General features: G+C 44.9%; 2 protein-coding genes across 2 annotated transcripts in view; one reads left to right on the forward strand and one right to left on the reverse strand.

The window, feature by feature from the left end:
* Window positions 1-4,572: 4,572 nt before the first annotated feature.
* Window positions 4,573-15,946, reverse strand: part of GPR143 (G protein-coupled receptor 143) — a 41,795-nt gene continuing 30,421 nt past the window's right edge. Inside the window, 1 exon segment of the mRNA XM_050776590.1 lies at window positions 4,573-5,000. Within this exon segment, the coding sequence (XP_050632547.1) occupies window positions 4,906-5,000 (95 nt within the window). The 3' untranslated portion in view covers window positions 4,573-4,905.
* The window catches only part of CLCN4 (chloride voltage-gated channel 4), a 508,359-nt gene continuing 503,128 nt past the window's right edge, over window positions 10,716-15,946 (forward strand). Inside the window, exon 1 of the mRNA XM_050776582.1 lies at window positions 10,716-10,719. The gene's annotated coding sequence lies outside the window, so the exon portion shown is untranslated. The remainder of the gene's footprint in view (window positions 10,720-15,946) is intronic.

The raw sequence follows: 15,946 nt of genomic DNA on the forward strand, positions 1-15,946 counted from the left end.
GGAAGCTGACTGTTGATGATGGGTGTCTGGTGGAAACCCGGAAGTCCCTTGTGAAATACAGGAAAAGGGTAGGAGGGGGTGGAGAACAGATTTGTGCCCTTAAAAAAGATGACTGAGCCAGTTTTTGTGCAATGTGGGTCCTTTGTCTCTGAAGTGTCTCATCTACAGCATGGTAAGCAAGGCAAGAAGTTCCATCTGGAGAATAATGTAGAGAAGGAACGGTGGGTATGGGGAGGGAGGATGTTATCTGTAGGACCAACCTTCAGCTAGAACGTGAAACAAATACTCTGGAGAATGGAGGCTTTGGTTAGGAACAGAGTTACTATGCAAAAGGTACTTATCTTGAGACACTGTGGGAAACAAACAGCTGGGTGTATGCGTTCTTTTGTAACAACACACCTGCACATGATGATATCTTACTGTGAAATGGAGCAAATTAATAGGCTACTAAAAAGTTTTTTACCCTGAGCAACATGGTGAGACCCCCTATCTCTACATAAAAATTAGCTGGGCGTGGTGGCGAGTGCCTGTGGTCTCAGCTACTTGGGACGCTGAAGATCGCTTGAGCCCAGAAAATCGAGGCTGCAATGAACCACGATGGCGCCACTGCACTCCAGCCTGGGTGACACAGCAAGACTCTTTTTTTTTTTTTTTTTTTTTTTTTTTTGAGACAGGGTCTCGCTTTGTCACCAAGCGGGGAGTGCAGTGGTGCTGTCCTGGTTCACTGTAGCGTCTGCCTCCCAGGCTCAAGCAATTCTCATGTCTCAGCCTCCTGAGTAGCTGGGATATAGGTGTGTGCCACCACGCCCAGCTAATTTTTGTATGTTTAGTAGAGATGTTTTTTTCACATGTTGGCCAGGCTAGTCTTGAACTCCTGGCCTCAAGTGATCCACCTCAGCCTCAAAGTACTAAGATTAAAGGTGTGAGCCACCACGCCCCGCCAACCCTGTCTCTTAAAAAAAAAAAAAAATTGATGGTGGAATTGATAAACTGGCCAGGAAATTAAAATCAAGTGAAAGCTATCTGATGGGAACAGTCTCCCCTTTCCACTCAAACTATGCTCCCAGCTACACCTCTGTTGTTGCCTTCTTGTCACAGGCCAACCCAAACCCCTAGCTGTAGATCCCAGTTCCTTCTCACTTCTTCAAGAACTTTCCTTCCATCATAATCATCGCTTTCTCTCCACTGGATCATTCCTGTAGCACCCCAAGGTACTTGAGCACCTGCCATCTTTAAACAGTAACAGAACAAGCACATCCCCTGCAGTAACCAGCCTTACAGGGAGGTCACTCAACCAAGGCTGGCCATCATCTCAGTTCATCATTTGTTTGCTCTGTTGTCTCCTCATTCCCTAGGTTGCCTTAATACACATCCTGATAATTTTTCTGTCCCCAGTACCTAGGCCTGGCCCAGTGCCTCACCCTCTCACTCAGCTCACTAGGTTAAAGATGACATATGCATGAATATCAGCTGGTGATGCTTGGTGCCCCATCTGGGAGTCCTCATCTTGGCTGGATACTCAGATCTCAGGGTTCTTGTTTGAGAGCTTCAAAACCTGACTCTAGCTAACGTAAGCCCACAGGAATGAATGAGCCAGATATTGGGCAGCTTTAAGAAACCAGAGAACTGGGATCAGAGGCCAAATAGGAACTGCCAAGAGCAGTCTACAGGACTAGGCTCATGAAGATGAGAGATGGAACTGGGTGCTGCCCACACCCCGATACTGGATGCTGGACTGGCCCTGGAGGCATACCCAATGCTACCTCCCAAAGTGGGCCTGCCTGCTGCCAAGGCTTCAGAAGTGTTTCTCTGCAGCCCATTCCCTGAGGCACAAGCTTCTAACATGTAAGACATGCCTGATTGGCTCTGCCAGGTCACATGCCTTGCTCTAGCTGCAAGGGAGGCTGGAAAAGCCAGCAGCTGGCCTCTTTGCTTTTTGAATGGGGTGGTAGGACTGCTTCATCAGGTAAGAGGGGATCCTGAAACAGAGGAAGGGCTTCTGACCCTGGGGGAGAGGGCAGACAGAATGGCACTACTTAGATGAAGGATGCAGATTCCCCTAGAAAATCTAAAACTTCACATCTCCTTGATACCTTTGATCAAGGTCAGCGTGGCCTAGCCCAGGCTCACCCTGGGAAGGTGAAGCAATGGTTATCCAGAGAGCTGGGACAGCCCTGGGCAGGCACTACCTCATGTTGTGTTCATAATTCATCTGCAGCCTTGTGACTCCAGAAGTGCAAATGCAGAAACTTGCTGGACTCTTCTAGAAGAAAAGGAGTCCTAATCTTGATATGAAGGGAGGTGTCACATGGCAGAGCTGTCTGCAGTGTCCTGAGAAGATAGTTCTGTCTTGCTTTTCTATATACATAGTGGTGGATTATAATCCCACTGCATGCTGCAACATTTTGGGGAGGAAAAAAAAAGAGCTTCAAAAAGTTCATGGACATACATATTATGAAAAAACTACATGGATTTCAAAAACGTTTTGCATCAACATAAACTCATACTAATTTGTCTTAACAGGATCTAGTTTGAGGCACTAAAAAGGATAAGACATCAGCCTGAAAAGAGCCTCTATCAGAGCAACATAAATTGTTAAAATTGAAATGAGAGCAAGCATCAAATTTATGAAGTTTGAGTGGACAAATGGTGAAATCATTGATGCTTTATGAATAGTTTATGGAAACAGTGCCCTAAATAAATCAGTTTACAAATGGTGGATAACTCATTTTAAGAATAGATGAGATGATGTTTAAGATGAAGCCCACCGTGGCAAACCATCCACATCAAGGTGTGATGAAAAAATTTATCTTGTTCATGCCCTAATAGAAGAGGACAAGCAATTAACAGTACAGACAATAACCAACACCATAGACATCTCAACTGGTTCATCTTACACAATTCTGACTGAAACATTAAAATTGAGCAAACTTTGCACTCTATGGGTGCCAAAACTGTTGCACCCAGGTCAGCTGCAGACAAAAGCTGAGCTTTTGATGGAAATTTTAACCAAATGGGATCAAGATCCTGTAGCATTTCTTTGAAGAATTGTAACAGGAGATGAAGCATGGATTTCCGATTACCATCCTGAAGACAAAGCACAATCAAAGCAATGACTACCAGGAGGCAAAAGTGGTTCAGTCAAAGCAAAGCAGACTGGCCAAGAGCAGAGGTCAGGGCAACAGTTTTTCAGGATGCTCAAGGCATTTTACTTGTTGACTTTCTGGATGGCCAAAGAACAGTAACATCTGCTTGTTATGAGAATGTTTTGAGAAAATTAGCCAAAGCTTTAGCAGAAAAATGTCCTGGAAAGCTTTGCCAGGGAGTCCTCCACCACAGCAATGCTTCCACTCATTCCTCTCATCAAACAAGGCCAATTCTGCAAGAGTTTCAATGAGAAATCACTAGACATCCACCTTACATTCCTGATTTGCCTCCTTCTGACTTATTTTTCTTTCCTAATCTTTAAAGGGCACCCATTTTTCTTCAGTTAATAGTGTAAAAAAGACTGCACTGACATGGTTAAATTCCCAGGACCCTCAGTTCTTTAGGGATGGACTACATGGCTGGTGTCATCACTTACAAAGTATCTTGACCTTGATGGAGCCTATGTTGAGAAATAATGTTTCTGTTTTTCATTTTCATCTTTTCATTTTTCAGTGAAAAATTTTTTTTTTTTTTTGAGACGGAGTCTCGCTCTGTCGCCCAGGCTGGAGTGCAGTGGCCGGATCTCAGCTCACTGCAAGCTCCGCCTCCCAGGTTCACGCCATTCTTCTGCCTCAGCCTCCCAAGTAGCTGGGACTACAGGCGCCCGCCACCTCGCCCGGCTAGTTTTTTGTATTTTTTTAGTAGAGACGGGGTTTCACCGGGTTAGCCAGGATGGTCTCAATCTCCTGACCTCGTGATCCGCCCGTCTTGGCCTCCCAAAGTGCTGGGATTTCAGTGAAATTTTTGAAGTTTATTGAAAACTTTTGAAGTTCCCTCATATATCTTAATGACCATGATGGAAATATGGGTATTAGTCAGGTTCTAAGTATTCCTTAGACTATGTCATTACTCAACACAGCATGAGGCTAAATTTGTGAGCAAAGTCATGCTGTCTTCTCTGCCCCCTAGTGTGTGTTAGGAGGCCAGGCTGTGCTGCTGCTCCACGGGGCCCTGGTTCCCTATTCATTCTGCTGCATCTCTACCTTGCTGCTGTTTGGCATCATCAATAAGCTTAGTCAAGAGCATTTCCTCTAGAAATCACATCTTTACTGCAACTTTTCTATGTTTAGGTATGTTTAGATACACAAATACCAATGTGTTACAGTTGTCTACAGTATTTGGTACAGTCACATGATGTTCAGGTTTGTAGTGTAGGAGCCATAGGCTCTACCGTATAGCATAAGTGTGCTGTAGCCTGTACCATCTAGGTTTGTGTAAGTATGCTCTATGGTATTCACACAACAGTGATATCACCTAACGATATATTTCTCAGAACTCATCCTCATCATTAAGCAATGCATAACTGTACATACATTTTCTTTTGCTAGAAGTGTTAAGACAGAATCCAAGTCAGGCTGGGAGCCTAGTCATAACTATTTTATTTAACTACTTTCCCAAGGACTTGGACCTTACACTTACTTTACAGCCAGCCTCAGAAAACTTCCTAGTGGCAACTAAGAGGGTAGAGAAGCTGTAGAGTGGTCTGGAGGGGGCTCTTCCATTCCCACACGCATATGCATGAATCATTTCTCCTATCCTAAAGGCTCTTCAGGAAGAAGCTCTAACTGGTGATGAGAGCAAGGTTTGGGGGCTGCTACACTTTGGCAGTACAGTGATGGGAAGGTGAGAACACAGTTCTAAAGAACAAGAATTACAGAGTCTGAGGAATATGGGATCTGGACCCCCAGCACATCCCCTTCATAGGTCTCCATGGGTTGGGAGAGCAGGGTCAGCCTCATTTTTGTTGCAGGATTCACTTGCAGTGTGAATTTCAATTGTACTGGCATCAGAACCTGGAGAGGAAAAGACAAAAGACTGTGACAGTGTCTGCATCCTAACAGGTTTGTCATCAGCTTCAGAAAATGCTCAGTATTCAGTGCATGGAGTTTTTCATGTACCAACTTTGGTCAAAGTCCTAGCATTCATCTCATCTGCAAAAAAAAAAAAAAAAAAAAAAAAAAAAGAAAGAAAAGGAGGTGTGGAAATCTACATCAACTTTCCATCTACATTTTACTAAATCATTACAATGGATGAAACAAGCCCTACAGAATCATCTAGGCTAGTTGATAGGTGACTGCAGCACAGATGCTGCAGGTGACACAACTGATGGTTTAGGAAGGTTTCGGAGCCCCAGGACACATGCTGTTTGATTTAGGAGCAGAGCACACTCTTGTGACCACTGGTACAGCTTCTACTGAGGATGGTAACTCACACAACAGGGACCCTATGGTTGCCTGGCTACCTACACTCAATTCCAGGAAGTGCCCAAAGGGAGGGAGACCACCACTCTGTAAAACTACGCCACCTCCCAATTGTCTTTTCATGGACGATGCCATATGGTTTTAGCAAGTAGCTCCTCCCTGTCAGCATCTAACTCTACTCATGGAAAACTCATCTCTCAATGCCCAACTAAATACACAGTAGTACATGCCTGGTAACTCTGTCAAATTGGGCTCATTTGTTCTGATTGTGACCCTAGATAAGATGATAAAGTGACGAATGATATTTTTGTAAATACCAGAATGTATTTGTCCAAATATGCTTAGCATTCCCTTCATGAGAAATTGCTGGAGACATTTTTCTCAGGCCTGGATTTCAGGGCAGTTTGCTTCCATGCACAATGTTTTCTTTTAAATCATGAAGAATCTTGTAACTGGTCACATTTTTCTCTTTACTCCCCATCTTGAAAGCCCAAAGCCAAACTACTAATCCATTTTAACTATGTGGGGCTAATTCTACCTGGCTTTCTTTGATTTCATTGTTATTTCCTTTTGTCCTGTTTTCTTTCTCTATTAATCAATTTTCCCCTTTCTCCTGTCCTCCTTCCAGAATGTGACAAGATTTACAAAAAGCAAACACACTACAGAGAGGGAGAAAAATGTAGGCAGCAATCAGCAGTATGAAAGTTAACACCACTTCCATTGAAAGAGTAATCCTGGATGTCAGTCATCATTCTGATAGTGATAGGAGGCAGCCAAATGCCTAGGCAGATAGGGGCAGGTCTCTGGTTTGGGGTTTCAACCCCACCTTCAAGCCAAAAACAGCCTGAAGGCTGAAAGACTGGACTGCTGGTCCCAGATGAAACCTGCAACCCAAAGTGAGAACTTCTGTTCCTGTCCTTTCTCAATTGATTCTTTCTGAATAATGCCTTTTAACCAATTGAACATTCCCTTTTCCAATACTACCTAAGGCCTGCCCCTCCCCAATTCCAAGCCCATAAAAGCCCTGGACTCAGCCACATTAGGGAAACCTTCCTGCCTTCTGGTAGGGGGACCACTCCTGCATCCCCTCTCTGCTGAAAGCAGTTTCATTACTCAAAACTCCCTGCCTCGCTCACTCTTCTATAGTCAGTGCATCCTCATTCTTCTTGGGCATGGGACAAGAACTTGAGAACTGGTGTGCAAGCCAGACTTGGCCCAGGCGAGCCGGGTGGGCAGGCCGTCTGCTGCGACAGGTAGCATGGCCGAGCGAGGCCTGGGCAGGGCATCACCAGCCAGAGGTCCCCAGCTTGCAAAGTGACCAAGAATAAAATCCTGCATCAATTCCAGCAACACATCTTCCTTCAGAATCTGTGAGACCCTTTGGAACCAATGTCAGAATTATTCTTTCAATCCCCAAATATCCTAGAGTACTTGCTCCAGCCGCAACACAGGTTATAGGCTTTAAGTGGGTAATACAAAGGTAGAAGACACAGCAGAGGGTGGCCTTCCTAACAACAGATGGGGCAAGTGACTGCACTCCAAAAAGCCTCCAAAGCCCTCCACCCATGGGCCTTCCTGACAATCGCAGCTTAGTCTGTGTCCCTCTCAGTTCCCTCACACCCTCAAGCACACTGCCTCTCTCCCTCTCACTCCAGGCTTGGTCCTGCCACAGGACATTTGCACCTCTCTTTTTCTGCCTGTAAAGCTCTTCTGATTTTCTCATGGCTCCTACACTTCATTAAGGTCTCAATTCTAATATTACGTCATGCTCAGGGAGACTCATGATACCCTCTCTAAAACCACGCCCCTACCTCCTCCCTGGTTTTTCTTCATGGCATGTCCCACTACCTGGCTGGAATACGATGTCATTATTTGTGTTTTCCATCCTGTCTCTGCCACTAGAGCAGAGAGTCTCAGTGGACAGGGAATGTGTCTTAGTCACCATAGTGTGCCTAATGCCCCAGACAACACCTGGCATGTAGAGGATGCCCAATAAACATGGGGAATGGGTCAGTACAGTCATGTAGGTGCCTTGACAGCAACGGGATGCAGCACTAGTACCTTGGAGCACTCATTAAGACATGAGTATAAAGAAGGGCAGGAACAAGCACAATTTTAAAAGATACATGCAGAGTTTGAGAGGACATATTAAGGAACAAAAAAAAAAAAAAAAAAAAGAAACATTAGACTTATATAGAAAAGAGGAAGTGAGAACTTGAGACATCAGGAGAGATGTGCTTGGAAAGGATTAGGGAAGCCTGAGCTATAGCAAGAGATGACAATATTACCAAGAAGGCAAGTGTGGGCTGGGCGCGATGGCTCCAGCTGTAACCCTAGCACTTTGGGAGGCCGAATCAGGAGGATCACTCGAGTGTGAGACCAGTCTGAGTAACACAGACCCTATCTCTTTTTTTTTTTTTTTTTTTTTTTTTTTAAAAAAAAAAGGCATGATTGCATGTGCCTGTGGTCCCAGCTACTTGGGAGGCTGAGGTGGAAGGATCTCTTAAGCCCAGGAGTTTGAAGTTGCAGTGAGCTGTGATCATGCCACTGCACTCCAGCCTGGGCAACAGAGTGAGATCCCACCTCAAAAAAAAGGCAATTGCAATATGTGTCCCCCCAACACATACACATGCACCTGCCCACACACACACAAGCACTATGGGCTGTGGGAGGACATGGCACTCAGATCTTCCTCTCAGGTTTGGATTAAGATGAGTCCTGGATAATCTTGGTCTGAGTAACTCAGATCAAGTGTGATGAGCTGCTTGAAGAGCAGGTAAAGGGATTCAAGGATGTGGGGAGGATGGATCTGGCTGTAGATCGCCCAGCCAGATCCTGAGGAGAGTCTGGGTAGCCGACAAGGATGGTGGAGAGGGTGGCTTTGTTAGTGTGGTGAACCTGCTTTTCCTGGAGCCCAGACACCAGCTGGGAAAACTTCTAAAGGAGCCTTCCAGTTCCGGAGCAACATTCTTGCTGGAAGGGGGCTGGTGGCACTTCAAAAAGACTTGATTCTAACAGGGTCACACACTGTTTATGAGGACATCTGGATTCATGGGAACTCATTTGTGATTTCTGTGGTTCTTTTCAAATAGACTCTGGGCTGGGGTGTCACATGGTGGCTTGTGATCAAGGCCTGGACTGAGGACACTCCCCCGTGACCTCACACTTTGGGACATGTTCTGGGTCCTGTGGCTTTGAAGAATTTCTAGTGCTTTCATCCTCTCCCTAGGGCTCCACAGAAGAGAATATTTATGCATGACAACTTTCTTGAAGCAAATTCTGCTGGGAGGGAGCTGCCCCAGTTCAGCCTGCCTGTGCTCAGTTCAATGAGTGCTTTCCAGCAGCCTTGAATTTCCAAGGGTTTTCTCTGCTGGTCTTAAAGGTCTCTGTGAGCAGGGAACATGCTGGCTGAGCAAGTCTCTGAGAAGATAATTCAACTAGGCTGTTGGAAGATGTTGACTAATTCCCAATTGTTGCAAAATCTGTGAAGATCTAACATCCCTGCAGGAAATGCACATCCCAGTGACCTCATGGTACCTGAGGGCCAGCCCCCTTCCTCATGGCCCCTTTAATGAGCCTTGCAAGTCCAGGCAGGTTGTTTGTATTCTCTCGGCCCCATGCAGTACTGAGATTTGGACATACAGCCATGCACCACATAATAACCTTTTGGTCAACAACATTCCACATATATGACAGTGGTCCCATAAGATTATAATACTGCATTTGTACTGTACCTTGTCTATATTTAGCCATGTTTATATATACAAGTATTACTGTGCTACAATTGCCTACAGTATTCAGTGCAGTAACATGCTTTACAGGTTTGTAGCTTAGGAGCAAGAGGCTATACCATCTAGCCCAGGTATGTAGTTGGGTATACCCTCTAGGTTTGTTTAAGTGAACTCTGCGGTGTTCACACAGCAATGAAATTGCCTAACATGCATTTCTCAGAATGTATCTTCATCGTTAAGGGATGCATGACTGTATATTGGATGTACCTTGTGCCCTCAACTGCCTTTCTCAGATCCCCTGAAAACTTTGAAGTCCTAGAACTGAAACCCCAACCAGCGGGCACTGAGCATGAACCATAGAAAACATGACACCTGGCCCAACTCCACTTCAAGGTGTTAAATTTGATCTGGCCAGCTCAACAAAGTCCAAGGCCCTAGGGTATGTTCTCTTCCACACCCTCATAGCAACTACAGTTGATGGAGATACCAGGTGTTACTTTTAGGGAGAGGGGAAGTAACAGCAGACCTCTGACGGGAAAGCTGATCTCCTAGAGCCCAAGCTGAGACTTCACGTGAGCTGGGTGGGTTTTGCAGAGGAGTGGAATAATGTCCATTTCTTGGGCAGTGTCTCAGGGTGCTACTTGGAGAATAGGCTGCTGAAAAAATTCTGTGTATGCATGGTGCTAGATAAGGGGCCTTACCATTGGGAGGGGGCTGGTCTAACAGCTTACTATAAATTTTGCAAATTATGGAGGGGAAGAGAAGTCCATGCTAACATGATGGCTTTTCAGAGGCAGTGAAAAGAAGCAGCCTTGAAAGGCAGCCCACTGAGTGCCCCAAAGGCTCCTGTTTGAAGTATGACTCCTCCTGTTCCAGAAAAGGGTCTGTCCCTCACAGGTACTTCTGCCTTTCCTACCTTCCTCCATGTGCCCACATTTATCTCTACAGCTTACTTGTGGAAACAAGCTCCAACTGGTCCAAAGCACCCCACTCTCTCCCACTCACTTGTTGCTGTCAGTATTTGAATGAATCAACAGGGCTCTGTTGAAACTATGAGAAGGTAACAGGCACGCGAAGGGGAAGGGCTGGGGCTTTGGGTGTTTGCTGTCTTGAAAGAAGTGCTTTGAAAGAACACTTATTTATATTTCAAAAGCTTTTTTATATTTTAAATTCCATATCCCAACAGACTTCTGTTTCAGTGGGTTATTAAAATCCAGGTATACACACAGAAAAGGCTAAATAACATCCAAAGGACAACAGGGAGACAGAAATTGTGAGAAAAACAAGGGACTGTGAGAGAGATAAAAGATTATGAGGGAGGATGATTGTGGGAAATAATGAGAATTCTGGGGAAAATGAGGAATTACAGGAGACAAAGTGAATTTGGGAAAGTGAATTCGGGAAGAGATGGGAGCTATGGGGGAGAATGGAGAACTGTGGAAGAGAATGGGGAACTGTTAGCAATAAGAGGAATTTTGACAATCACAAGGAATTAGGAGACACAAGGAATTGTGTGAGACTTAACGTACTGTGGGAGACGCAAGGAATTATGGAAAATCATAAACAGGAAATAGTGGGGGAATTGAGCGAGAACTGTGGAAAAGAAGGAATTGTGGGAGAGATAGAGAATTGTGGGACAGAACAGAAAGGAGTGGGGAAATTGGAATTCTGGGGAGAATAATTTCCTTTGTGAGACACAAAGGAAATTTGCGTAAAGAGAATTTGTAGGAGAGACAAAATGCGATAGAGAAAGGAGAATCTTAGGCTGGGCGCCGTGGCTCATGCCTGTAATCCCAGCACTTTGGGAGGCCAAGGTGGGCAGATCACTTGAGGTCAGGAGTTCAAGACTAGCCTAGCCAAAATGGTGAAACCGCATCTCTACGAAAAATACAAAAAAAGTAGCTGGAACTACTAGGGAGCCTGAGGCAGGAGAATTGCTTGAGCCTGAGAGGCAGAGGTTGCAGTGAGCTGAAATCATGCTACTGCACTCCAGCCTGGGCAACAGAGCAAGAGTCTGTCTCAAAAACAAAAAAAAAAAAAAAAAAAAAAAAAAAAAAAAAGGAAGGAGAATCTTAGAAGAGAAACCATGGAGATGTACAAGAATGATGGAGAAATATGGAGGATAATGGGAAAGTGTGGAAGGGAACAGAATTTGGAGGGAGAGGAAAGAATTATGGGAAAGGACAGAATCATGGGGGAAAAAATGGTGGAAAACCGAGACTTACAAGAGAAAAAGGATTATGGGAAAGACAGGGTATTTTGGAAGAGAAAAGAAAAATGTAGAAAAAATAAGAATTTTAGTGAGAATGAGGCGCTGTGAGACAGAAAGGGAATTTGGAGAGAGCCAGGGAAGTGTGAGGAATAAAAAAATCATGGGAGAAAATGGAATTGTAGGAGAGAATAGAAATTTGTGAGAGAGAGCAGAGAACAGAGAATTGTGGGAGGGAATAGGTAATTGTGGGCAATATAAGGAATTGTGGACGAAAGGAATTGTGGAAGGCAAGATATTGCAGAAAGGAGAACTGCGCCAGGCACAAAGGATTAATGGGAAAGACTAGAAAGTTATGGGAAGGTGATGAAATTGTGAGGAAAGGTCAGGAATTGTGAAGGAGAATGTTGAATTTGGGGAGAGAAATTATGGCAGAAAATGAAAAATTATAAAAGAATTGCATGTGAGACAATAGACAGCAGAATTATAGAAAAAGAGATTTGTGAAAGATAAGAATAAAAAATTGTAGGAGAAATAGAGAATCTGTGGCAAAGACAAAGATTGTTGGATAAATGGGGACTGAATGAGAGAAACAGGGAACTGTGGGAGAGACCAGAGAACCATGAGAAAGACAGGGATTGTGAGATGAACAGGGAATTATGGGAGGAAACAGAGGATTGTAGGAACGACCAAGATTGTGGGAGAAATAAGGAATTATGGGAGAGCAGGGAATTGTGTGAAGGACAGGAATTGTGGAGAACAGAGAGTTGTGGGAGAAACAAAGAAGTATGGGAAAACAAGGCATTGTGAGAAAGACAGACTTGTAGGAAACATACAGGACTATGGGTGGGAATACAGAATTGTGGGAAAGAGCCGCAATTGTGGGAAAAGCAGGAAATGGCGGGAGAGAATACTGAATCTTGGGAGAAAAGGAATTATGGTGCAGAATTAGTTGTAGGAGAAATGGAATTACAGGGCAGAGAGAATGTGGTATAGAGAGAATACAATTATAAAAGAAAGATTTCTGAAATAGAAGAATGGAGAATTGGTCAGGCACGGTGACTCACATCTATAATCCCAGCACTTTGGGAGACCAAAGTGGGCAGATCACTTGAGGTCAGGAGTTTGAAACTAGCCTGGCCAACATGGCGAAACCCCACCTCTACTAAAAATACAAAATTAGCCAGGCATGGTGGCGTGCTCCTGTAGTCCCAGCTACTCTGGAGGCTGAGGCACAAGAATCACTTGAGCCCAAGAGGTGGAGGTTGCAGTAAGCTGAGGTCGTGCCACTGTACTCACCCTGGGCAACAGAGTGAATGAGACATCATCTCAAAAAAAAAAAAAAAAAAGAATGGCAAATTCTGAGAGAAAGAAGAGAAATGTGGGAAAGAATAAATTGTTAGAGAAATATGGTACAGTGGGAGAAACAGGAAATTGCTGGAGAAAGACAAGGATTGTGGGAGACACAAGGTATTGTGGGAAACACAAGGCATTATGGAAAATTGTGAAGCTGTATTGTGGGAGAAAAAAGCAATCATGGGAAAGATGGGGGTTGTGGGAGACTCAAGGTACCATGGGAGAAACACAGAATTGTGGGAAAGACAAGGCTTGTAGGAGATTCCAGGTATTATGGGAGATTCACGGCATTATGAAAAATTGTAAAAAGGGATTGTGGGAGAAACGAGGAATTGTGGGAAAGATTAGGATTGTGGGGGACTCAAGGTATTGTGAGAAAGAGAACTGTGGGGAAAAAAAAGATTATTGGGAAGAATGGAGAATTATGGGAAAAAGGAGGAATTGAGGGACAGGCCGGAATTGTGGTAGAGAATGGATACTTGTGGGAGAGAACAAATTAGAGTGGAGAATGCAGAACTGCAGGAGAGACAGATTGTGGTAGAAAATAGATTATAGAAGAGGCCTGACGTGGTGGCTCACGCCTGTAATTCCAAAACTTTGGGAGGCCGAGGTGGGCAGATCACAAAGTCAGGAGTTCCAGACCAGCCTGGCTAACATGGTGAAACCCTATCTCTACTAAAAATACAAAAATTAGCTGGGCGTGATGGTAGGTGCCTGTAATCCCAGCTACTCAGGAGGCTGAGGCAGGAGAATCATTTGAACCCAGGAGGCGGAGGTTGTGGTAAGCTGAGATCACGCCATTGCACTCCAGTCTGGGCAACAAGAGCAAAACTCCGTCTCAGAAAAAAAAAAAAAAGAATGAAAAAGAAAATAGGTTATAGAAGAAAACAGATTTTCAAGAAAAAATAGAATGGAGAATTGTGGGAGAAAACAATTGTTAGGGGAATGTTGTTGTGAGAGAAATAGGGAATTATGAGAGAAAAAAGAATTGTGAGACAGACAGGTGACTGTGGGAAAGAATGCCAAATTATGGGAGAGCCATGGAACTCTGGGAGAAATACAGAATTGGGGAAAATACAGGGAGATACACGGAATTGTGGGAGAGACAGGGAATTATGAGAGAAACAGAATTGTGGGAGAGTAGGGAGGATTGAGGGTCGAACCAAGAATGGCGGGGTGGGTGTGGTATGGAATTGGGGAGATAAAAGGCATTGTGGGAGAGACAGCTATGCTCCTTTCTGGCCATGTTCCTGGGCTCTGAATGGGCCTCGCCCCACCTGTGTGGGAACATAGCACCTGTGTTCTATCCTAACCACGACCCCTCCACTCCCAACAAGCCCTAAGCCTCAGCCTCACCGGCCTGGGCTTCTCCCCAGGATGATCCCTAAATCTTGCAAGTTTGTGTACTAGCACACTCGTCTTCCAGGAAAGATCTATACTCTTGCTCCCACCAGAAATGCCCTGCCCTTAGTAGCCACATCCCTCCTGCCAGACTCTGCCCCTTCCCTCTCACCAGGCCCCACCCCAAAACACAGTCCCAGCCAGGCCCTATAAGCTCCACCCAGGCCCCACCCCTCCTGCCAGGCCATGCCCCCCTGGCTCGCTCCCTGGAGGGAAACCAGGAGGTACCAAGGGGCTGGGTCTCCTGAGAGCCAGCGCAGGTCCAGGAGCTGGGTGCCTGCACATCTAGGGAGTCAAAAGCTGTTCAGGTGCACAATCCTCCCCTAATAATGACTCTCTTCAGGATTCTCCCAGATCCAGACACCTCGACTTGATGAGCAGAGAGTGTTCAGCAACAAGGCACAATGGTGACGGGGTGTGGAACCCAGCTCCATCCAGCAGCTCTCCGCCTTCCTAAGCGGAGACACAGATCCCCTCAATGGAAACTGCTGCCACAATCACAAAACACGATGCATTACGTGTTTTCTCCCATGCCCAGGCACTGGGCTGGTCCTACAAGCAAACTGCAGTGTCTCTCCACTTAAAAACCTTAACTGGCCTTTCACTGGCCACCGGATAAAGCCCAAATGCCTTAGCAGAATCTTTATAAACCCTTCACCACTTCTCCAGCTTCCCGCAAGACCTCCGTACCACGCTGAGCCACAGTCGTCCCCAAACAAGACGTAGACTTCCTGTGCTAACTCAACACCGCGTCTTCCTCATCTGAATTTTCTGTCTCCTCTTTGCCCATGCTGTTCTATCATGTAAGACCCGGCCCGCACATCACCTGCTCCAGGAACTCACCAGTGTTCCAAAACCAACGTAGTCCTGCATTGCCTATGTTCCTTTAACTCTTCACAGGTTTTTAAAAATAAAAAATAGTATTGTGCTTACTTACTTGTGAGTTTCACAAATTACACTTCTCAGGAACACTCACCTATCCCGGCTAAAATGGTGTTGAATATTTGCTTAAGACGAAATTCAGTTAACTTGTGTGAAGTACTTAGTAAGTTCCAGACACCATATCAGATACTTAATAAAGCTCAATGCCAGCCTACTGGTCTTGTAGTGAAACCAAAAGCAGTAGGGTCTGAAGGGTATGATGAACAAGTTGAACTTTATCTCCATGGTCTACATAGGGAGAAGCCCATGGCTAACTTTTTTCTGTATCGGCCATAGTAATGATCAGGTGTAGCCAATAGGAAAGCGGCTCTGGTAAGGGGTTTTCCTTGACTTTATGCACAGAAGTAGTATTTGATGCACACTTAACTTACCCAAATTCACCTCTACTTAGTGAGGGGCTGGGGAGGTATGGCAGGGTGAGTAGGTGAGGATTTACATAGTCCCAGGGATCCTGCTGCCTGCAAGCTGGTAAAGCTCTGGTAGGAAAATCTGAATGACACCTGCGTTTCCCCCGCCACTGGCAGAAGGAAAGCACATTCTGGGGTGACAGGTAAGTGGCCCCAGAGACATACCCACCAGGAAAGATTTAGAAGGGATCCTAAAACTGTCCCCAAACAATACAATGGTGATGAGAGCCAAAAGTCAGATGTGGAAATATTAAAAAATGTGAGGTGTCCTAGGCAGCAAATTAATTTTAATTTCTGAATAAAAGCCTTTTTAATTCTTTTTAGATTAATGTATGCAAATTCCTACATAGGGTTACCATACAAACTGGTGATGACTGCATGTTATGGGCAATTTTAAGATATTCGAAGGGTGACTAGATGCAAACTTATGACCCTAACCACCACCTCAGTACCACCACCACTTTATACTTTTTTTTTTAAGAGATGGGGTCT

This window comes from Macaca thibetana, chromosome X, assembly GCF_024542745.1.
Source record: "Macaca thibetana thibetana isolate TM-01 chromosome X, ASM2454274v1, whole genome shotgun sequence".
Taxonomy (NCBI): domain Eukaryota; kingdom Metazoa; phylum Chordata; class Mammalia; order Primates; family Cercopithecidae; genus Macaca; species Macaca thibetana.